At 42.5% G+C, this 25,318-nt stretch overlaps 1 protein-coding gene across 1 annotated transcript; it reads left to right on the forward strand.

The window, feature by feature from the left end:
• Positions 1-50: 50 nt before the first annotated feature.
• Positions 51-25,181, forward strand: RTN4IP1 (reticulon 4 interacting protein 1). The gene is made up of 9 exons (XM_077302873.1): positions 51-703; positions 2,223-2,374; positions 7,111-7,179; positions 9,075-9,199; positions 9,960-10,008; positions 13,681-13,817; positions 14,500-14,683; positions 14,830-14,922; positions 25,055-25,181. Exons 1-9 carry the CDS (start codon positions 403-405, stop codon positions 25,169-25,171), a joined length of 1,227 nt encoding a protein of 408 aa, XP_077158988.1. The 5' UTR covers positions 51-402; the 3' UTR covers positions 25,172-25,181.
• Positions 25,182-25,318: the final 137 nt, after the last annotated feature.

Raw genomic sequence — 25,318 nt, forward strand, 5'->3', positions numbered from 1 at the left:
GACCGGGAGGCATTGGGGGGCGGCGGCTGGCGGGGCCGGGGCGGGGGGGGCCGCGCGGTGTTGAGGAGCGGCTGTTCCGGCCGGGGGTGGCTTCGTAGCCTGGAGGGGGTTGGTGCGTCAAGAGTTCAGTGAGAAAGGGAATCGAAACGCCTGCAGAATAGAGAGCAGAGCGGAAGCATAAGCGGCTTTCCTGTTTTATTTCTCCCATTCGATTTAATTAGGGTCTGGGTGAATGCTGAGCTTGTAAATCATGGTTATACGTGCCGGCCTTTTTAAATTGCACATCGTTAAACTTTGGCCGTTTTTGATCCGATCGTGGTTTGTGGGGAAGGGCCGCTCCCCGATTGACCATTAGCTGACACTGGTTGCAGTAGCCGCCTGCACGTCTCTTCGTTTGCAGTCATGTTCCTCAAAGGACGCGCGCTTGGCGGGAAAGCATGGAGCTGTTTGTCCCGCTGTCAAAGCCCGAGTGTCGTCTGTGTTGGAAAAGGGACACGTTTGACTCAGTGGCTCATGTGTAGGGAGTTCCACATCTCCTGCCAACGATGTACGATTATGCCATCCTGGGTGATTGACCGCTATGGGAAAAATGATGTGTTGCGATTCACAAACAATATGATGTTCCCTATAATCCGCTACCCTAATGAGGTTATTGTTAAAGTCCATGCTGCAAGTTTAAACCCCATAGATGTTAACATGAGAAGTAAGTGCTTGTATGTTTCCTGTCAATCAGTCAAAATAACACTGCCATCATGTAGAGATTTATGATGCTGTGTTTACAGAGATAATATATGGTGTCTAACACTTTGGAAAGTATTTATTTAATTTCTATACTCCCCTTCTAGCAGTATGTTTTCAATATTGTTCTGTTTTGTACTGTCACTGTTGGTCACTAAATGTAAGCTAAAAGTCCCATTAGGTCCCAAAAGTGCAGTTTATAAGGGTGTAACTATGTTTAGGATTGCAGTGATTGTGGTAGAAGCTTTCATAAGCCTTCCTCACACCAGCTCTTTGTCTAAAGCTTATGCCACAATAACAATCCAATCCTTCAGAGTGAATTAGTCCTAGATTCATTCTTAAATTTTTCTGGGATTAGACTGTAAATTGGTTAGTCTTTAAGGAACCACAACACAGTTTGTTGCAGTAGACATGCTGTGACTATTCTAGACATGATCCCCGAGGAAGGTAGTCATGGTTATAGGCTTCCTTTTCTATGCTCTGATATTTATTCAGGCTAGAAAATTGTGCAAATATGCAGAATATCTTGTCTACTTGTCTCCTTTCTACTCAACTCCATGAAGTGAAGCATGCAAACTCACTTAAATTTAAGGGGTTAACAGTCCAATCCTAAGTAAAGTTACTCTAAGTCTTCCAGCATAGTGATCTATAGGAGTGACTGTAATAATGAGATCCTAAATATGCAAAGGATACATTTAGTATAATTATTGATTTCTAGTAAAGAAAATCAATTACATTTCAGTGAAGAAAATATAGTGCAGCTAGGACTAGGATGAATATCTAATTGGCTAGAAAAGTAGGTAAAGTGTAAATGATATAGCACAGAAATGAAAAATGCAATTACTAACCCTGATAAACTTCAGCAGTTTTACTAAAGCAAAATGATCTGTCTGTTGTGCTTACCTCTTATTAACATTGTTCTGTGAAGTGATAAAGTTTAATTTATTATTCATATTAGAAATGCATGCAACTGTGAATAAAATTTGTTTGATTGCATCAAAGGCCTCCTGAACCAGGTTGGCATATATAATAAATAAGTGAACTACAGTGATAGAGCATCTGCTTGATATGCAGCGAATCCCAGGTACAATCCCTGGCATCTCCAGATTAAAGGAAGAAATAGTAGGTCATGTGAAAGATCTGTACCAGAGATCATGGAGAGCTGCTGTCAGTCAGTACATAATTCTCTGATGGATCAGTGGTCTGATCAGTATAAGGGAACTACAGTGATAGAGCATCTGCTTGATATGCAGCGAATCCCAGGTACAATCCCTGGCATCTCCAGATTAAAGGAAGAAATAGTAGGTCATGTGAAAGATCTGTACCAGAGATCATGGAGAGCTGCTGTCAGTCAGTACATAATTCTCTGATGGATCAGTGGTCTGATCAGTATAAGGGAATTTATGTGACCCGCTGTAGCAAAGTATATTGTGTAAACCAAAAGGAAAATTTAACAACTGTGATTTTTTTGGGGTGGGGGGTAGGTGGCTATGGAGTTTCTGCTTTAAGGATGAAGCGAGATCCTCTTCACATTCAAAGCTCTGGCAGTGAGTTCCCACTAACGCTTGGCCGTGATGTTTCTGGCATAATTATGGAATGTGGACTAAATGTGAAATATTTCAAACCTGGAGATGAGGTAAAGTACCAGATACAATTCCCCCCTCTTATTGGCATGGGAAATTATTTGAAAGAAAGAAATAGGAAATGGTTCAAACCCATTTTATTAATTTACCTAAATGGCTTTAGTGGGCTCCTTCTACTTTAGCCCAGAGCAGGGTTGCCACACCAGAGGTTGCAAATTCCCTGTCTTCTTCCTCTTTTGTGTCTTGCCTCATCCATGGTACTTACTGAAGGAAAAAAGGAAAAGGAAGGCTTTTATTTTTGCGGTTTTACATGGGAATAACTCTTCTGGGATTGCACTGTCACTGAAGTATCAAGCCCAAGAAGGTGCTCATATATAAGCTGCCATTATCTGCTCACTCACATGCCTGATCCAGGGGGCAAATTACTTAATAATAATATTTATTTGTATAATCTGCCCTTCCTATGCTCAGGGGAGGTAACAACAGTCAGTAAACAATCAGTAAAATTATAAAATCAATTATAAATTCAATAAAACTAATTCAAGTTTTGATTGTGGGGAGATCTGATCTTTAGAAGAAGTCCACTCAATTCATGGCAGCGAGGCCAGCATTTTTTGCAGGTCTATCAGGGCCCTGACCATGGACCTGATGGAAGAGCTCTGTCTTGCAGGCCCTGTGCAACTAGTTAAGGTACCAGCCCTGATTTATCTCGGCAGAGCATTCCACAAGGATGGGGCCAAGGCCAAAAAAGCCCTGGCCCTGGTTGCGGCCAATTTCACCTCCCTTGGGCTAGGAATCCTCAGTGGGTTTTGGTCTGATGATCTTAATGACCTTTTTTGGGGGAGTGTAGTGGGAAAGCCGGTCCTGTAAGTACACAGTTCCCAGACTGTTTAGGGTTTCGCAGGTTAATACCAAACATTGAACTTGATCTGGTCTCTGATCTGGAGCCAATGCATCTGGGTGAACACTGTTGCTCAGTGGTCCCCATGAGAACCTGCACTGTTGCATTCTGAACCAATTGAAGTTTCCTAAGTCATTTCAAGGGAAGCCCTTTGTAGAGTGAGGTGCAGAAGTCTAATCTAGAGGTGATCGTTGTATGAATCATCCTGGCAGAGTCTAGTGCAGAGAGGTAGGGTGCAAGTGATGTTCATGTTCTGAACTTCCATTGAAAGGGAGGTGTCCAGAATCACTCCTGTGCTTTTGACGGAAGACAGTGTTTTTAGTTGGGCCTCATCAAGAGCCAGGAGATGTGCTAACTGCCTTTCTGCATCCCGACCCAATCAGGAGACCTCCATCTTGGCTGGATTCAATTTCAGCCAACTCTTGAGTGGGTTCACCACAGCCTCAAGGTATCTGGCAAAAACAGCAGTGCCAACCTGCCTGGAACCCGTTTTCTCTGGAGGTCATCTGTCAGGACGACCAGAGCTGTCTTCACCCTATGGCCAATCCAGAAGCTGGATCGGGTCAAATGCCAACATATCTCTGCACTTCCTTCTGAATATGCCAGCTTAAAAACAGGACTCTGTGCTGACACAATTTATTGTTACTGAACAGGGAAAAAATAATTAGCTGTCATGGAATTAGTGGTTGAACACAGCTGAGTGGGCTGAAAGGTCTTCTGAAGCACTTTTACTTAATTCTGAGTGGGTTTTCTCACAAGAAAAATATTGTGAGGTGATAAATTGCATTAAAGTAAAAAGTAATGTTTGTGAAGAGCCAGTTCCTTGATTAATTTCCACTGAATGCCAAATGTTTTGTTTTTTTACTGGTTGTAATAAATGGCTCTTGGGTTCTGAAGAAGATATTGTGAATCTGAAATCTCTCTGCTTCTAGTATATAATGATGTGTCCTGTTTATAAATGGTCAGATGACCATGAGGTATAGTACTGTGGGCAAGAATCTTGCAGAAGAAATGGAGTAGCCTTCATAATCAATAAGAGAGTAGGAAAAGCAGTCTTGGGATACAATCCCCCAAATGACAGAATGATCTCAGTTTGAATCCAGGGCAAATCATTCAACATCACAGTAATCCAGGTCTATGCACCAACCACTGCCGCTAAAGAGGATGAAGTTGACCCGTTCTATGAAGCCCTACAACACCTAGAAGCAACGCCAAAAAAATGATGTGCTTATCATCATGGGGGATTGGAATGCTAAAGTAGGAAGCCAAAAGATAACCGGGATAACAGGCAAGTTTGGCCTTGGAGTACAAAATGAAGCAGGGCACAGGCTGGTAGAATTTTGTCAAGAGAATACAATGGTCATAGCAAACACTCTTTTCCAACAACCCAAGAGACGACTACACATGGACATCACCAGACGGTCAACACAGAAATCAAATTGACTATGTGCTCTGCAGCCAAAGATGGAGAAATTCTATACAGTCAGTAAAAAACAAGACCAGGAGCCAATTGTGGTTCAGATCATCAGCTGCTTGTTGCACAATTTAGGCTCAAATTGAAGAAAGTAGGGAAAAGCACTAGGCCACTCAGGTATGAACTAAATCATATCCCTAACCAATATACAGTAGAGGTGACAAATAGATTTAAGGAATTAGATCTGATAGACCAAGTGCCTGAAGAACTATGGACAGAGGTTCGCAACATTGTACAAGACGTAGCAACTAAAACCATCCCAAGGAAAAAGAAATGCAAGAAAGCAAAATGGCTGTCTGAAAAAGCTTTACCAATAACTGAGGAGAGAAGGGAAGTGAAAGGCAAGGGACAAAGAGAAAGATACACCCAACTGAATGCTGAATTCCAGAGAATAGCTAGAAGAGATAAGAATGCCTTCTTAAATGAACAGTGCTAACAAATAGAAGAAAACAATAGAATAGGGAGGACCAGAGATCTCTTCAAAAAATTGGAGATATGAAGAGAAAATCTCATGCAAAGATGGGTATGATAAAGGATCAAAATGGTAGGGACCTAACAGAAGCAGAAGAGATTTAAAAAAGGTGGCAAAATTATACGGAAGTACTATACAAGAACGAGCTTAACATCCCTGATAACCACAAGGGGGTAGTTATTGATCTGGAGCCAGACATCCTGGAATGTGAAGTCAAATGGGCCTTAGGAAGTCTGAGCAACAATAAAGCTAGTGGAGATGACAGCATTCCAGTTTAACTATTCAAAAACTTAAAAGACGATGCAGTAAAAGTGCTACACTCAATATGCCAGCAAATTTGGAAAACTGAACAGTGGCCACAGGATTGGAAAAGGTCAGTTTACATTCCAATCCCAAAGAAGGGCAATGCCAAAGAATGTTCAAACTACCGCACCATTGCACTCATTTCTCATGCTAGCAAAGTTATGCTCAAAATCCTACAAGCTAGGCTCAAGCAATATGTGGACCAAGAACTTCCAGAAGTACAGGCAGGATTTCGAAGAGGCTGAGGAACTAGAGATCAAATTGCCAACATATGCTGGATCATGGAGAAAGTTAGGGACTTCATTGACTATGATTGTGTGGAGCACAATAAATTGTGGCAAGTTCTTAAAGAGATGGGAATACCAGAGCATCTTATCTGTCTCTTGAGAAACCTATAAGCAGGTCAAGACGCAACAGGGAAAACCAGGCATGGAATCACTGATTGGTTCAAAATTGAGAAAGGAGTTCGGCAAGGCTGTATACTGTCACCTTACCTACCGTATTTAACTTGTATGCAGAGCACATCATGAGGAAGGTGGGGATAGATGAGTCACAAATTGGGATCAAGATTGCAGGGAGAAATATCAACAACCCCAGATATGCAGATGATACCACACTAATGGCAGAAAGCGAAGAGGAACTAAAGAGCCTTTCGATGTAGGTGAAGGAGGAGAGTGCAAAAGTTGGCTTGAAACTCAACATCAAGAAAACAAAGATCATGGTATCTGGCCCACTCAGTTCCTGGCAAATAGATGGGGAAGAAATGGAGATAGTGACAGATTTTATTTTCCTGGGATCCAAGATCACTGCAGGTGGGGACTGCAGGAAAGAAATTAAAAGACACTCCTGGGGAGGAAGGCTATGGCAAATCTAGACAGCATCCTAAAAAGCAGAGACATCACCCTGCCAACAAAAGTGCGCCTAGTGAAGGCTATGGACTTCCCAGTTGCAATATATGGCTGTGAAATTTGGACCATAAGTAAGGCCAAGCATCAAATAATTGAGGCTTTTGAACTCTGGTGCTGGAGAAGACTCTTGAGAGTCCCTTGGACTGCAAGGCGAACAAACCGGTCAGTCCTAGAGGAGATCAGCCCTGATTGCTCCTTAGAAGCCCAGATCCTGAAGACGAAACCGAAATACTTTGGCCTCCTCATGAGAAGGAAGGACTCCCTGGAGAAGAGCCTAACGCTGGGAGCGACTGAGGGCAAAAGTAGAAGGGAACAACAGGGAATGAGGTGGCTGGATGGAGTCACTGAAGCAGTCGGTGCAAACTTAAATGGACTCCGGGGAATGGTAGAGGACAGGAAAGCCTGGAGGATCATTGTCTATGGGGTCATGATGGGTCGGACATGACTTCACAACTAACAACAACAACAACCTGTTTATAAAATGAATAAAAATTGTATATGTTTATTTTTCTTTTATTATCAGAATTATCAAAATGTCTGCTTAGCCTGGGAATGAGCTTATTTTAACAAATTATACAAGAGGCTTGACTCTAAATGTGATTAGTAGAGAACAATTCACTCCCAATTCCGTGTGATTTCTGGACCCCCTAAGTAGTTTTACTTTCCTTGTACTGTGGGTAATTTTGTGGTTTCCGTAATCTGAATTTAGAGATTCTTCTTCTTTTTTAAAGGTATGGGCAGCCATTCCTCCCTGGAAGCAAGGCACTTTGTCAGAGTTTGTACTAGCAAGTGGAAATGAGGTAATGAAACAAAGGTGTTGCTTGGAAATGGTTTATGGAGGGGAAAACCAGAAACAATACTGTATGTTAAAAATGTAGTTATTGTTATAATATTATACTAATTTTTCATTTTGGTCATGCAAAATATCATGAGAGTTTCCACTAGGGTTGTGCGCTTTGGCATCCGAAGCGGCTGTTCCAGGCTGAAGCAGTCAGTGCTATGGCACGTGTGTGTGTGTGTGGGGTGGCACCGGTGCACCAGTCAGTGCATACACGCAGGCGCAGAGTTCTGTGCCTGTGTGCAGGTGCTAGGTTGCGCACCGCCACTGGTGCCCCCCCCCCCCGCTCCAGACGCTGAAGCGCACAACTCTGGTTTCCACTATTGAAATCACCCTGATCTAAAACGGGAGACAGTACCTTGTATTTTCACACAGGCCCATAGCAGGCACTTATTCATGATGTGATTGACCGCTTCCCTGCTTTGTTTGCTAAGTGCATTCCTTTTCTGCTTCTCCTCCTGCACAATACTAGCATCTATGCCTGCCTTTCTCTTTCTGTCTCAGAATTAAAAGTAGGAAAGACAGAGAGGGACAACAGCTGAGTGATAGCTGTAAGGGGAGAGTGCTTCATTTCCCCAGGTGGCAAAACACAGCATTAAAGTGCGATCAGGCCCAGTATTGGCATACCTTGAGGTGGGGCAGCCACCAGACCTTCTCAGAGCCCATTGCTGCCAACTCCCTTCACTTTCCAGTGCTCTACCGTCTGGGCTTCCTGCTGCACATACGTCCTGTTGCCATCAGTAAAACAATTGTAGGTGGTACAGGCTGCTATGAGCATGAGTGATGGGAAGTTTTACAAGCAGACAGGGAAAGGTATACTGGTAGGTGGAAGACAGGATGGATGAGAGGGAATGAGGTGGTGGTGATGGGCAGAGGAGCTGGGGGGGTCCTAGGATTACTCTATCCAGGTCCTCCCAATATCTGGAACTCTCACTGGCTGTGATCATTACAAGCGGGAGAGGTTGAACTGGCTCATGCCAGGGTGGCTTTCTGTGGGTGGATGTGTACCATTGCAGTGCATCGCACTGGCAGTGTGGAAGAGGAAAGAGATCAGTTGGCTAGTGGTAATTCTCAATTGCTGTAAGCAACAAAGTCAGTTATTTAAAAGACATCTGAATATTATTCCATTTTTTTGTATTTATACTGTCCAGTAGTTTCAGTAATATTTTTCTTGTGTATGAAAATGTATAGGAAACACATATGTGCATTGTACATGGATAAACACACCTATACATATGGAAACCAGACATACGTACATTATTATATATAAAGTTCACTCAGCTACTAATTTTGCTACATATATACATACAGAGTCTTCAATACTAGAAAATCAGATATATATAAACTGTGTGAATGGTTTACACCCTGTGGGAAATCTCTGCTGATGAAAAAGATGTCTATCAATGGAGTAGGACTTCCTTGCCTTCCTCCCTCCTGCTTTGTTGCAAAATGCTCCTGAAAGTGCTCATCCTGGGAGAGTGGGCCTGCAGGAAAAGCCTGAAGTAGGAAGCTGGAATTCTGCAGATGGAAGAGGAATCAGTGAAAATGGTTCCTCACTATCAACAGAAGTTTATAGTATCTGCCCTTTTAGTATGGTAACTTCTGAACATGTATATTGGCAAAAATAGGTGGCTGTGTGAATTTAATATAAGATAGTGTATATGTGTTTTTTGTCCTTTTAACTACATACATCTTTGTGGGAAAAATGTCATGAAGTGAAAGAGGTCTGTTTCCCCCTGTGTGAGAGCTATGTTGATTGCTGGTGCTAAGATGGTTCAGCTGCTGAGATTGATAATTTTATACAGGTTTGGTAACTCACAGATTATTTCTTGAATACACACCTGTTCTTTTGTATAGGTATCTCAAAAACCCCGGTCACTCAGTCACATGGAAGCTGCTTCCTTGCCTTATGTTGGTCTAACGGCATGGTCTGCAATGAAACAGGTTGGGGGTCTGAAGGAGGATAATTGTAGTAATAAAAGGTAGGCAATGATTTGTGCTCTGAAGACATCATCTTTGGAATTTCTTGTAAAGAACAAAAAATATTTATTCTGAATTTACGTGCATTTGAATGACAGAGTTAAACTTTCTTATATAAACTTCTGTTCAGCTACAAAATGCATTGCAGAGTTTTGTATATCATGGTCCTTGAAATACGCATGTTTTTTATTAAAAGGATTCTTCTCAAATGATCATGCGTTATAATTTTCTTGACAGTCTTCCTGTCTCTGTATAATTTTGTGCTGCAGAAGGATGGCACATCACTTCTCAAATAAACTTGGCTTGTTCCTGTCATAAGCAAGAAAAGCAGGCTATTCAAAAAGGTTAGTTTAGCTTCAGTTTAAATACTAGTTGTTAGCCTGCTGTTATGTGAGATCTGTTTTGTTTGTTTATTTGCTATCAAGTCACATCAAGGTGACCTATGATAGCTCCCTAAGGTTTTCAATGCAAGGGATGTTCTGAGGCAGTTTGTCACATCCAAATGACCTGTGGTAACTCCATCAGGTTTTCAAGGCAAGTGATGTTTAGAAGCACTATGCTTCTGCAGTAACCCTGGATTTCCTTATTTGTCATTTCCTTGTTTTGGATTTTTAGTTTAGTCATATAAAAAGAACCACGAGGAACTCATTGTGTACAATATAGTTTTCATCTGTTTAACTTTTAGCTATTGATGTATTGTATTTTAGCTATTGATATTGTGAATTAATCTACTAATTTAACTAAAATGTTTATGCTTCACAGAATATTGATTTTTGGTGCATCAGGTGGCGTAGGTACCTTTGCTATACAGGTAAGTATAAGTTATATACTTGAGACTTTTGGAAAAGAAGCTTAGTCTGAAACCTTATGTATGACTGGTTTTAAGAGCTCACTGAGATTTTTGAGTAAACACTGTCCTCATTTGCTTTGGTATAGCAGTTAGGCATGTGCAAAAAAAAAATCCCCTAAAATGGTACTTTTGGGGTTTGGATTAGGGTTGCACGTTCTGGTGTAGTTCAGCCACTTTGGCAATCCCTGAAGTCCAAGGCGGCTAGCAGCACGGAGAGGAGGGAAGGCACACCAGCCGGTGCCCACATGCAGGCGTAGAGCCCTCAGACTTCAGTGACCGTTGAAGCAGCCAAATTGTGCCGGAGTGCACAACCCTCCTTTGGATATATTGGACCCGGAAAATATCAGTATTTCCTGATATTCCCCAATCTGATAACCAGTACGGTATTGGGATTCAGAAAATATTTTGGGAAAGCTGAATTTTTTGGCTTCCAAGCATATAAAATAACTATGATCCATTTAAATGCCTGCCAAACAGCTGATCATGCAAAGAGAACTTTCTCTACAGGATTGACTTGGGAACTGCAGGGGCACCCAGTTTGAACCAGGCTCTCTGCAGAGCCCTTTAAGCAGCTGACGCAGTGGAAAAAAGTCTCCCTACCAAACAGCTGATCCCATAGAGAGAAGTCCTTCCACAGGATTCGTTTGGGATGGGGGGGGGGTTGATTCAAACAAGGCCTCTCCCTACAGACCCCGAGCTGATTATACAGAGCTGATTATACAGAGAGACTTCTCTCTGCAGGATGTTGTTTGGTAGGAAGACTTTTCTTGACTGTATCACCTGCTTAAAGGGCTCTGCAGGGGGCCTGGTTTGCGGAAGGCCTAGAACTCTCTCCGCAAGATTGGCTTGGACTGTGCTGAGGGCCCCAGTTTGAAATGGAGACTCCTGCAGAGCCTACCAGCTGGCAGCCATTTCAGCAGACTTTTTCACTTCCCTCCCTTTGAGTGGCATATTGGTCAAGGTTTAAGTTTAAATAGTTGGAAGCCACTTCAGGGTTCTCTTGCTTCCCTTCCTTTGGAAGGAATGGGAAGTGAAAGGGACACCTGAAATAGCTGCCACCATTTAAAGTTAACCACTGACTGGCAGACTGGTCAAACTGTTAAGCTTAAATGGCTGGGAGCCATTTCAACAGTATAGCTGCTGAATATGCCAGAATAAAATCTGAAATAATTCTGCTTTTATTCAGGCCAACTATACCAGTAGCTGAAGCAGATTAGAGAATTTGCATTCAGTTTAGTGATACAGAAAAAATAGCAGTATATTATTTTGGGGTGTTTTTGTTTTTGTTTGGGTGAATTGAATGCACTTGAACTGGGCCAGTCATGCTTTCTTTGTCAGCCTTATTAAACTTACAAGGTGTTTGTGATTTGTAAGGATCAAGTAGAGTAATGGCTTGTACACCATTCTGAATTTCTTGGAGGGAATTTGGAATAAAAACGTGACATAAGATTGCGATGCTTCTTGACCCTATCTAGTCCTTGAAAATCCTTCTACATTAAAAGTCTCAAACAACACTTAAAGTGAATTAGCTACCCAAACAGTGCTTTGCTGAAATAGCAGAATGCAGTGAAAAGTGGCCCTAGAACATTTTCCTCTTCAGGCACTGTTGTAAAGGTGATGTGTACAGGTAACAGTGTCCCCAAAGTATTCAGTTAGCACTTAGTTCTTGATAGGCAAGTTAAAACAAAACAAAACAAAAAAAGAAAGCACCTGCAGTATAGAAGCAGTTCCAGAAATCTCTGCACTTTGCCATAGAGGTAGTTTTTATTACTATTGGCGCTGGAAAACTGTTACCATGAATGTTTTCATGAAGCACTGCTCCAGGGAAGTCTTTTAAAATGCTGGAGAGATAATAGAGCTTCATGACAAACTAGCATGGTTAAAAGCAGCAGTCTCTAATATGGAGAACTGGGTTTGATTCCCCACTCCTGCACGTGCAGTGACCTCGGGCTAATCACAGTTCTCTTAGGACTTTTTTTACAGAGCTGTTCTATTAGAGCTCACTCAGCCCCACCTGCCTCACAGGGTGTTTGTTGTGGGGAGAGGAAGGAAAGGCTTTTATAAGCTGCTTTGAGACCCCTTCGGATAGTGAAAAGCAGACTATTCGAAAATGGTCTTCTTCTGACCCTGATATTTTCCTTTTAAATTTATGACAGCATGTATAAAGTAAATTAGGGTAATGCATTGCTCTGTTGCTGTCGCTCAGCCCCAAGATATCAGCAGGTGTGTATGTCTGTATCGGAAATTGTTCCTCATCCCTCCTATTCTATTGAAATGATGAATGAAATGTTACTTTAAAAAATGTGCAGGATAAAATGTGCATCTGATTGTCTTCTAGAACTTCTTTTGCTGACTTTGTAAAGTCTAGCCCAGCCTTTTATGTGGGCAAGTGAAAAAGTGGGGCAGAGAGCCAGCACTGAAATGGCCACCGTATCCATAGGGACCTCATTAGAGAGTGAAACACTGCAGGAAAAGTCAACCAAAATGACAAGGGAGTCAGAGCACTCTTCCTTGCAGGAAAATCTGAAGCCCTTCCCAACCAAGATTACCACTCATTTTTATCTAGTTCTTCTTTCAAGGAGTTCCAGGTGGTGTTAATTCCCCCCTCCATCTGCTGTACAGCAAGGAGAGGACATGGCAGAGCAGAGGTGCTCACTTTGTGGAGATCCCTTTCCACATTTATCAACCAGACAAGCCATATGACTGCTAAATGCCCTGCCAAAACACACTACTAAATAAATAAGATATAACTATAAACATGGAATATACAACAATAGCCTTTTCAATTAGCCAGAGTACCGCTGAGCATGTAGGGTTGTCTCTCTCTACCACTGTTGAACCTCAGGAAGCCCTTGTGTATCTGGGGTGAGGATGAGGGCTCTCTGCCTTCCTCATGTCTCCTTAGCCTTAGGCATAGTCAGTCAGGGAACAGAACTGGAAAGCCAAAGTACCTGGAAGGGGCAAGCTGGCTGGAAAGAAGAGACAATCTCCACTACCCAAGGTGACCAGCTTGCTCTTCTCCCAGTTGGTTGCCATGTGATGGTGGACTTTCTCTGTTCTCTGCACCTACCTTGTTGACTTTCTGACAGCCAGCCAAGTGCTGGATTGAGAGTGCAGGGGCTGCAGATGAGGGTGGTAGATTGTTGGAGAAGACATGTATTCTATTCTACAGCTCAGGGAGGTTCGCCTGTCGTCCAGGCCTCCAGCAACAGGTGCTTTAGGATGGGAGCCACCTGCCCGCCATAAGCTCTAGCAGATAATGTCCTTGCCTACTTTCATGGAACAGTATGGGTGGGGGTGTTGGGTGCTCAGGAGATATGGAAGAGCCTCAGGTAGATCCTGAGCCATTGAGTTAACAGAGTTAACAATTGTGCATGATGAACAGATAGCGAGGACATACGCTTGATCTGACTTGGGACGCACTCACACTTCAGTGGATACTGTGCTGGCCCTGCACAGTTGCAGCCACCCACACTTGGATTCTCATGTGCGGTCAAGGTGGTCCATTTGGGAGTGGTTGCTATAGTGTAGGGCCTCAGGGGTCTGGATGCAGCTTTGAGTTAGCCAATATTAATCTTGCAACAAAGTTTTAATCTGAGGAACTTTTTTTTTTGTCTTGTGTTTTCTGTTTAGTTGATGAAAGTCTGGGGTGCTCATGTGACCGCAGTCTGTTCTCAGGATGCCCGTGAATTAGTGCAACATCTCGGTGCAGACCATGTCATTGATTATAAAGCTGGGGATGTAAAAGAACAGCTGAAAGCTTTGCCTCTGTATGTATGAGTGTGGTCGAATGTTTCATAGCCTTGGCCTCAAACTGAAGTCAGCCGGGAACTCTGGGTGTCTTTCTGCAGGTTGCTTATTTCGGGCCCTTCTGCATTGGTAACTTAGGTTGTTAATAGATCCATCTCACAAAACTAGTGCATGGCAGAATGCTCAGGCAACTGTAAAACAACTTTGCATGAAGGCTTCCCACCTATCCTTCTCTGCTAACTAGGAAGCAAGCCCCATTACTCTCGTCCCATTACTCTTCTCAGACAGACTTCTATATGTGGAATGGCTCAAGAGGAAGGCTTAGCTCCTCCCAAGTCCCACTCTCCCCCATGACTACATTTAAGAAACAAAAAGACTTTGAGAGCTCAGATCCATCTTCACTGCTTTGTCTTAGTTTGCCAGGCTTGCCCTCAGCTACTGATCCAAATGCATCTGATGCAACTGCTACTGATGCAAATGCATGGATGTTGACACAGAATGGCAGAAAGGTTGCATATCTCTACAGTGGAAGCAGCGAGATACTATTTTTTTAACCGAAAGGTGGGAATTCAGAGAACCTGGTGTACACAGGTGGAAGCCCTGTTGCACTTGTGCTTTATTAGCACCTTTAACCAGTGACCCCTTCTTTAATTATTTGACATGCAGTTATTCCAATTATTTTCTTGCATTTTTCTCCTCCAGGTTTGATTTCATCTTAGATAATGTTGGTGGATCTACTGAAGAATGGGCCCCTGAGCTCCTGAAAAAGTGGTCAGGGGCCACCTATGTCTCTCTGATAACACCTTTCTTAGTGAATGTGGACAGACTTGGTGTAGCTGATGGTATGTTACAGACTGGTGTGACTATCGGTACAAAGGTTGTAAAGGTATGTTGGACAGCCCAGGGGCTTTAGCTTTCTTCCCTTTGTCATATTCATGTGATCATGCCGTCGTATGTTTGGAAGTTTGTTTGCTTGTTTGGGGCGGGCTATGCTTCTGTATTAATACTGTATATGTGCTTGGTCTCCCACAGCATCTTTGTAAAGGGATCCATTACCGGTGGGCATTTTTTGCACCAAGTGGTCCATATCTTGATGAAATTGCTACTCTTGTTGATGCAGGGAAGGTATGTATGTCTGAATTGGTAACTTCATGTTCTGTTGCTGAAGCGCAAGCTGTTTTCGTTCAAACTCTTAATTTGTAGTTAAGATATTCAACAATTTTTAGTTGTTTTACCTTCCTTTTCTTCCAGTGTCTGGGCTCTTGGGGGTTTTTTTGGGGGGGGTTATGTGAGGCCTGGAGGATCATTGTCCATGGGGTTGCGATGGGTTGGACATGACTTCACACCTAACAACAACAAATGTGAGTTTACATAAAAAGGTTTAAAAAGGTTTGTTGTTGTTTCAGTTTTCTGGCTTAAATTGGTCAGTTCAGGTGACTGAGAAATGTAGCCAAGCACTGTGGCAGCTGTAGCTGCCATCTCTCCTGATCCTAAGAACCTAATCTTGGATGCTCATCTTGTCTCCAGTTCTGCCTCTTTATATCCTGACTCATCTGTTCTGGTGCTACATAATGACTTCCTAACTTTGTTTGCCAGATATGCAGAGTAAAAAGTTTCTCAGATTCTCATTCTTACTGCATTATAGTGTCATATTTGTTGGGATTTACTGCAAGGGAAAAGACTTAACAGGGAGATACTCCTAGTTACAGCAGTATACCATTTTATTGGACACTTGCAGGTTTTTTTTGACAATAATAGGAAAGCTGCTGTCCTTGAATGGACCCACATACAATGCTGCGCAGTCTTTTGAGAGAGTGAGAATGCTGAATCCATCTAATTGCCGTTTGGCCAGAGTCTGAGGCAGCTTGGCATGTTGATACTTAAATCAGATGGGCTTGGGGAGATTCTGTGTATGCAATAGAATAAGGGTGCGGCTTTCAGTCATCTACGTAAGTCTCTGGACAGCTGAAAGCTAATACTATTGAAAATGTCCTTCTTATGTTTGTGGATGGGCCTGTATTCCTTTTGTTATAAGAGGATAAAATGTTTGCTTAGGCTTTCATTCTCTCTTTACACAGGGCAGGCCTCAAAGTCTTTTTCTTCCCAGTGTTTCTATGCTCTTCATCATTTGCTTTTGATCTCTGTGTAATTGAAGGCCTTGAATACTCCTCCAGACCTTTTTATTTGTGTCTTTATTTTGGTCTTCATAAAAATAAATTGGCCACACAGTATGGGTAGCTAAACATGAAGACTGTGAGAGGCAAACATATAAGGAAAGTTCCCAGTTTTTTTTGTGGTAGGCAGAGCTTCAATAAAGGCCTATCAAGAACTCCCTTTTGACTAGCGTATCAAGAATTAAACAGTTTCTGGTAACTGCTTTCAAATAAAAACTCTTCATCAAAATTTCAGTTGTACATCAATGGCGGTTTAAGGGGAGTATGTGCCTGTTAGCAGCTGTAGATGAGATATAACTGGAATTCTGATGAAGTTTTTTTATTTGAAAGCAGTTACCGGGAACTGTTTAATTCTTGATAAGCTAAGTCATAAGGGAGTTCTTGATAGGCAAGTTAAGGAAGTTTTTATTTAAGCTCTTGGTACTACAAAATATGCTTGGAATTTTCATTACATATTTGCATCGCCATTCTTGGTCTTCAGCAAACAAGGCTGCTGACATACTGTTATGTCAGTATATAATTCTGGAGCAACTTGGTCTGTGAGAAAAACACGGCCCACAAAATTAAAGAGAACCATAATTGGCAGATTAATTTATTTAAATATTTTACTATGATTCATAAAGGATACTATACGAAGTGGATTCAAATCTGGAGTTCAAAGTCTATAGCTCTAAATCCACATGGGTTATTTGCCCCAGATTCTATGCTGTTGGAAAGCATTTTGTTCTGTTTTGCTTGCCAGCTTCTCCACAGAATTTTGGTACATTTATGTACTTTCAAGGGTTAGTTTATTTTCCTCAAACCTTTCCATAGATGTGGAAAAGTTCATATTTTCCCTGCTGTGGAATTTTCTTTCTCCTGCCATGATAGGGTTGTTTTAAAAAAATGGAATATTCTACGTTATACGTGCATTTGGATTACTGAATTCCTAGCTTTCATGGGGGGCGGGGGAAGGATCTAGCCTTTGTCATTGCAGAGATATGAGGAACAGCATCTCTCTCCAAGAAAAGGAGTTAGAGATTTTTTTTAATGAAAGCTAAGAATTCAAAGCGATACAATGGTTGGTGTCATGTCATATGGATATAGTGATATTCAATTGCCATTTAAAAATGAAAAAGGCCTGGTTGCTTGGGGAGAAGGGGATGGGTGAGTGCTACTGGATTTCAGGCCCAGGCAAAGAAACGGCAGCACAGCCTGCCCTTGGGAAGCCCCAGTGTTGTTTCGCACAAGCCTGCCTCGTTTGCAAAGCTTGTTTTAGCTATTTAGGAAATAGTTTTCAAACTCAACTGAAGAATCTTTTTAGAATAGCATTTCACTGCTTGCATAGTGACAGGCTAAAACTTGGATATATTGTCAGGCAGAGTGCAACTGTTTAGTATTCAGAAAAAACAAACATCTTTCTGATTTTATATTGATTTGTCATTGAAAATCTGGCTCCTGACCTACTTGAAATTAGGACCTACGTATGTATTTTCAGACACACACACACACTTGCAAAAGCTAGCAACACAAACAGATGCATACTTCATATGTTTTCTGCAGCCGTCAGCTTGTGCTAACAATGGGTTCAGTGAGAATTTGGTGCTGACTTCAAAAATCTGGGAAAGGGGCAGTAGTTGCAGTTTGGGTCCCAGAGGAATAATAAATATGAAATAGATAAAGTGAAGTGAAGAGGAATGCCCATTAAGGGGGGGGGGAGATGTCCTCCTGCATAAAAGTGAATGCTGAAAGAGGAGAGCCATAAAAATGAGGGACAGCTCTGAGATCAGTTCTTGCTACTTGTTTATTTGGTGTTTCACAGCACTAGTCAAATAAAACTAGCAAGACAAATTGCTTACATTAAGGAACTTCTCCATAAGTATTCTCCAATATCTTCTTGCCTTCAAACAGTTCTTCAGAAAGTTGAGCCTTGTCTTTGCCAGATGTAATGCATTACCATGGCATTGTCTGCATGCAGAAATACTGTGCAAGAGATGAGATAATTCTGGCTCTGGAAATAGTTTGGCTGCTGATTGATTCCAGACATTAATATATTAGAGAGAAAAGCAGGAGGTCATTTTTCTGTTTGCCTGCTGGCATCTTCACAGGAAAATTGTGTGTGTGTATGTGTGTGTGGAGGGATCCTGTTATATATTCTTTGTGTACAGGTGGTAAACTGCATTCAACCTGATGGAGACTTTTTATGCTGCCCCAATTAAATCTTTGTTGCATCATGGACTGTTATCAAAACACATTGCCCATTCATCAGCATGCTGTGAGAAGCTGTCTAGTAACATCTTTCGGTAGCATTAGCCCATCCAGTTGATTTTCACCCATCTGTAATAATACGTGAGCACGTATCCCCTTTCCTATTTAGAGGTGGTTTGATATAGCAGCTAAGGGGGTGGCGTGAGAATCCCGGATTCAGATCTCACCTCAGGATGGTGCTTCTGTTTCTTCCAGAAAATGCACATTGAAAGCTCCCTCAGTTTGTCTTGAGGTTGTGTAGGAAATGGATAAGTATTTAGCCCTCCAGTCCCCATTTGGCTTCACTGTTTGAAAGTAGGCTTCTTCCTTTGTTACTCTTTTAAAGGAGAAAAGATGTATACTTCAAAAATGTCTTTTTTCTTTTAAAACATGCATCAAAGGTAAGCCAGTCTCTTGCCTTCTCCCTTTTACCTGAATGATTCATCGGTTTTTTAAAAATCTTTTAATCATAGTTCTAAAAAGAGTACAAAATCCCTGTTGCTAATCATCACTTTGAACTGCAGCATTAGATGAATTAATTTGGTTTTACCAGCTCAGTGTTCTTTGGAGAAAAGCTACACTAGCAAATGCTTTTTCTGTCTCTCCTGCATGCTTTCCTTCTTGCTCTCTGTTGCTCCCTTTTAAAAACTCTTATCACTAATTAATTGGCATGTTTCATAGCACATTGTCACTAAAAATCAAGAACTGCAAAATACACATAACTGGGAAACCAAGCACAGTAGCTTTTTCAGTCTAGCAGTTCTCTGTGGGTGTGTGTAATCCTTTTTCTCCCCAGTCCTTCATCATTTTAATCCCTTTTCCCTGAACAAACAAGGCTTGGGTGGCCAGGGGACTGGTGCGTAGTTGTAAACAGATTGTACGTTCATTGTCCTGCTAATCTCCCGTTACTATCACATCACTATTTGCTGAATGTGTTGCCTGTCTGTCCGCATGTGCACAGGATGGGGCATTTGTCTTAGTCAGGTTGATTGCAGTAAACAGTGAATGACATATTGTACTGGGGACACGGTCAGCCCTTTTCAGGTTTATTGAAACAATAAGTCTGGATCAGTTGGCCAGATAAAGTGTTCAATGCGGCAGTTTGCTGCGATCATCAGTTTAACATTTATGTCATTTTCCTGCATCGCTGAAAGCCAACAATCCAATCAGATCAGAGGTCTGCAACAATATGGCCAATGAGGGCTTTGCTGCAACCTTTTATAATGATCTCAGGTTAAGTTCAGGGCTCTGTTTGAAATGTGCTATTGCACTTGTTTTTCAAAGGTAATCTATGAGCCTGACCACATAGTGAAAGCATGCCCCCTAGAGATCCATTTTATGAACCACAGCATATTTCATTTTAGATTCTGTATTAGGATAAAAAGGTAAAGGTACCCCCTGTGCAAGCACCGGGTCATGTCTGACCCTTGGGGTGACACCCTCTAGCGTTTTCATGGCAGACTCAATACAGGGTGGTTTGCCAGTGCCTTCCCCAGTCATTACCGTTTACTGTATTAGGATAGCATCATATTATTAAGGGTATGGCATAGCATACGAATAGCACAGCCAATCATTTGGGTGAGCCCTCCAGCTACATTTCACTAGTTCGTGAACGGCATAGAGTGTTATGTGTGAGGGCTCTTGCTGGAAATTTGAAGTCAAACTTCCATGTTACGACAGTATAAACACTAACAGTTTTATTATTGCATAAGCTTTCATGAAAGAGAGCCCATGTTGTCAGTTCAGTGAAGAGTTTGATAGGGATGCATATGGATACAGGAATACAGGATACAGGAAGAAAGATTTGGAGAAGATGCTTTTTTTTGTGTGGTCTTTATTTATTTTATTATATATTTATATACCACTCAGTCAATACTGATGTACTCTTCTAAAAACATTGGGAAGGAATTTTTAAAAATATTGTTTTTGTCACATGAATCCAGAAGAGCAATCCAAGATATGGGAACAGATCCATTAATGCTGTGAATGCAGGGCAACTGGAAAGCTACATGCACTGTGATGATAATGGCTCACAAGTATTCTTAATCCTGAATAGTATCAACATTGATAATGTCTGACCATCTGTCATTTATATTCTCAGCTGGAACAGACAGCTCTGAAATAGGGTGGAAGTTTTAAAGTACATTTCCAATACATGCAAAGGCATTTGTTTTCAAGGCATAAGTTCTGTGTAGTTCATAGTGGCCAGTCCCCTGGTGCTAGGAAGCCATCAAAACAGTACATGAAAGCAACAGCCTTTCTCTCCTTTGCCTCCAATCCAGCAACTGATATTCAGTGGCATGGTGACTCAGAAATTGACTATTCTACATGACTGATAACCATTGATATATTCAAGTTACCTTTTGCTTACTTAGAATATATGCTTGTGTCTACTCCACATAATAATAGGGTTCTATTTGCTTTCCGTTATTCATCCTTCCAGACAGTGGTCTCATGTTACAAGATTCTCTTCATAAGAAGGACTATAAACATTTTATGGGAGTTGTGGCTTTCAGAAGTGGCTTCTGCTTGACCAGAAACTTATTGTATAATGTTGGTCCATTTAGTACCTCTCAGCCTGACTTACATAATTGCTATAAAGTAGGGAGGCATGATGAGCCTCTTGTGGCGCAGAGTGGTAAGGCAGCCGTCTGACAGCTTTGCCCATAAGGCTGGGAGTTCAATCCCAGCAGCCGGCTCAAGGTTGACTCAGCCTTCCATCCTTCCGAGGTCGGTAAAATGAGTACCCAGCTTGCTGGGGGGTAAACGGTAATGACTGGGGAAGGCACTGGCAAACCACCCCGTATTGAGTCTGCCAAGAAAACGCTAGAGGGCGTCACCCCAAGGGTCAGACATGACTCGGTGCTTGCACAGGGGATACCTTACCTTTTTAGGGAGGCATGAATCAGGGAACAGTTTCCAGCCCCTGACTTCACTGGATCCAAAGGTTGTCTTCTACTGATGGAAGCATTTCTGCCAATGGAACAGAGGAGGCAATATTTGCTGATTTCCCTCTCCTACTGTAGACCTGAACTTTCCATACTTCTGAGAATTTCTGTGACCCTCTGGAGCAGTATTTCTGGGACCTCACTTGGTTGTATTGGAAATGTGGAGGCAAGAAAATCCTTTTTCATCATTGGAGCTCTTCTGATGGTCCTTTGGATCCTACTCTAATTATTGGGAACCAAGTCTCAAGAACATCATCCCTTCTACTCTGAGTCCACTTACAGAGTCAGTGTTGGTGGCATAGCTGCTATAGTACCTAAATAATAATACCTTTTGAAGCACCTTTTGAACAGGTTCCTGATTTTGAAGCACCATGGATGTTGACAGTAGCATCAGACAGTGATATCATAACTGGTATAGCATAGCATATGGGAAGCCCAGGTTTTAATGCCCGTTCTCTCTTTGAAGTTTGCTAAGTAACCTTGGGCCAATTATACATTTTCTGTCTTTTATGTTTGAGTATAAGATGGGTAAGGAAATAATATTGCATGCAGCTGTAGGTCCCCAAAGAGAACAAAACTAGGGTATAAATAAATCTGGAAGCACATGATAGAACTGAAAGCAAACATTGCTAGCAGTTTTCTTCCTCCTGGAAATACAGGAGAACTCAGTGTCTTATAAGGTAGTGGTCCTCAACCACCGGGCCATGGCCCAGTGCTGGGCCGTGAAGGTCCTGGCACCGGACTGCGGCTCCCTCTCCCCGCCCCCCCCGCAGTAAAAAACTTCCCAGGCCGCAAGCTTGCAGCCTGGCAAGCTTCTTACTGTGGGAGTGGGGGAGAGGGAAGCAGGGCCACGCACGTGCATTGCGCATGCACGGCCGTAATTGCGCATGTGCGGCACTCGCGCATGCGCACATGTGTGGAAGTGCCGCACATGCACGATTTCGGCCGCGCACGCACAGCATGCACGGCCGGGCAATCGCCCTCCCTGCTGCCGCCGGTCCCCAGCCTCAAAAAGGTTGGGGACCACTGTCATAAGGCACTGTCTCATAAGTGGCAAGAATGTTGGGATAAGAGCTGGGAGACCAAGGCTTGAATTGCCGCTATGCCATGCGGGTTCACTGGGTGGCCTTGGGCCAGCTGCACACTCACAGCCTAATCTGACTCACAAGTTGGCCTTGAAGATAAAATGAAAGAGAGTGATGTAAACTGCTTTGGGTCTCCATTGGGGAGAAAGATGGGGTATAAATGGAATAAATTGAACTGTATGCTGGGTTTCATGTGAAGAGGAAAACACGCTGAGGTGTTTGGATACTTTACTTCCCATCATCCCTGGAGATGAGGAAGTTGCATTTTCCTGCCTTCAGTGGGGAGGAAATACCCAGTGCCCAAAACCTCCAGGTTTTTTTCTTACCTCCCTGCCAGCACAGAGCTCCATCATTTTTTCTAAATGTTGTATAAGATAAAAACTACTGGTTCTTTGCTAGCTGTCCTCTTGGCTTTGCCAGAGCCAAAGAGAAAGAGACTGATCTTGAAAGCTTTAAAGCAGTGGTCCCCGACCCCCAGTCTGGGCACCAGGTCCAGTCCATGGATCAGTCGGTACTGGGCCATGGCTCCTCGTCCTCCGCCCCGGCTGCTGCCTCGGGAGCTGCCCTGCCACTCTGCCACCGGCTCACCTTTGGTGCTCTCCAGCGACCGCCATGGCTGGGGCTCCCCCTCAGTGTGGCACTGTACAGCTGCTGCTGGCAGCGCCACCAGTGGGTGGGGGGAAGTCAGGGGCGCTGGCGAGAAAGCAAGTGGAGCAAGGGCTCAGGCGGTGGCGGTGACATCCCTCGGCAAAAGACTACCCCCCTCCATGCCTCAGTAAAATTTTCAAGCGTTGACTGGTCCCCAGTGATAAAAAGGTTGGGGACCACTGCTTTAAAGTACATCAAGAGAGGGTTGTTTACCCAAATTACTGTACTGGGGCTAACATTTGGGGTCTAAAAGAGACGACTAGCGGTTCTGCCTTAAGACCTCTTTTATATATTATGTGGTAAACTTCTCAAGAATATGGAGATACACAGCAATAAAATGTCTTTGGAACAAGGCAGCATGGTTTGCAGCAGTAAGGGAGAAAGCTAATGCGTGTGAGGGGCAATCCAGAAGCCTAGAATGTGTTGATATGCACAGTGCAATACAGTGGCATGTTTAATATGTTTTATTATGGCATACATTTCCTGTTTGCCAGATGCATAGCATAGGTTCTTACTTATAGTGAATATAAGAGACTGTGGTGGAGGAGGGAGGGAACCTGGAAATACAGGCAGAGACAGGAAATTATGTAAATGTAATAGATAACAGAAGATACAGAGATCTTTCAGCGTAACAATAATTGATGATAATATAATCCAAACAGACTGAGGTCATGTTTCCAAGGTGGATAGGAGTCCACTTTGAGATGCATAAGCATACAGAAAAAAATGGCTCAATATTAGGCATTCTTTGGAGCAGGGGACTTGGACACTTTTTGGCCCGAGGGTCTTGAAAGAACAATATCGACCTGTGAATAATGCTGGCCTGTTGGCAAATGAAATGTGAAATGAAATTATGTGATGAGGGTTGTACTTGGTGAGACATGATGCTTGGAGCAGCCAGCATTTCAGAGATTAGCTTTGGGCTTGGCTGGTGCTGTGCAGGTCTGGGCAGTGGTGACAGGCATAACCTAGGCCTGTGATTCCTGCCACACTGCTGGGCTCTCTAATGCTGTCAGTGTCTCAGGTTGCAGACATCTGATTTTGGGTGTGAAGCAAAAAAGTCTGGTCAATATGCACACCAGAAGGTTCCCACTCCTGCTTAGGAAATCTGAGAGGAATCACAGAGAGAAGATGACAAATTAATGTAGATGGGGTAAGACTACAAAGAAGAAAATAATGTATTTAAACTGTCCTGTTAAGACAACAAAACAATGTGTAGGAAATACTTTACCCCTCACATTCTGAGTCAAACTATCACTCCAGAGTTTTTAAGTGGGTGCCATTGTGATTCCTGTGGCAACCCAAAATAGCACCAAGATTCCAGTGGTAGGTTGAAGGGTTTACACCAGAACTGAGCTTTTCTCTTAAAAAAAAAAAACAAATTGAATTTTTCTGCAAAACCACGATTGCTCTGTATTTTTGTAAGTCACTCATTGGTAGTTATGCTGTTTGGATTTTACTGTTTACATAGAGGCCAGCTCTTATAGTCTGAACTTTTAATGATTTTGTAAAGAATGGTTTCTTGCTACTCTAGAAAAATAGGATGTATAGAATAGCAAGACTTACCAAGTTTCTTCAGAATTTGAAGATAAAGTTTCTTGATAAACCAAGATGTAGTAGTACATTTTCATCTTTAAGTTAGTCTATTTGTCCACCCAGCTGAACATTTTATGTTGCTGTGGTGTCTAGTACAGCAATCAACCAACTTGAATTGATGCTAAAGAACAGCAGCAAAACAAAAGCCACAGGTTCTCAGGATTTATTTGAAAAACAAGTGTTTGATTGGGGCAGAATCTACCTGGTCCTTCCTAGTTTTCCAGTTAAGTAAGCCATGATTAATGACTTGCAGCTTGCTTCAGTTACACTGTATACCAAACTAGACATTACTGTATCTATGGGCAGACCTGTGAGTTCTGACTTATAGATTGTGGGACCAAGTGCTCTTCTTTTCCACCACCTGTAAGTTTTTCAGGTGCTGGAACGGCTCTGGAGTTGCCATTTGCAGGTCAGGCCCCTGGACACTGTAATGCTTAGTTTGGCCCTGAGAGAGATTCTGAGGTGCGGTTCAGTTGCCAAGTCGTTGAAGATGCTTGGTGTTTATGAACTGAGTAGCTTGTGCTGTTGTGATAAGCTGTGCTGTGCAGCAGAAAGGATAACAGTTTTTTCTCCCCTATAGATCCACCCAGTTATTGACCAAGTCTTCTCATTTGCTGATGTTCCGAAGGCTTTCCAGAAAGTGGAAGAAGGACATGCACGAGGAAAAACAGTGATCAGTGTAACAAATAAAAAATGAATTAACTCTATTTTGACCCATATGGATTTTTTTTTGCTCATACTTGGGATTTGAACAAGTTCTTTCCCACCGGAAACTCTGATATGTTGCAAAATGTTCAGTGGGTTAAGCCAGTGGCTTAAACTGCCGTGCATGCGCGTTTGAAGC

Source organism: Paroedura picta, chromosome 1 (genome assembly GCF_049243985.1).
Source record: "Paroedura picta isolate Pp20150507F chromosome 1, Ppicta_v3.0, whole genome shotgun sequence".
NCBI lineage: Eukaryota > Metazoa > Chordata > Lepidosauria > Squamata > Gekkonidae > Paroedura > Paroedura picta.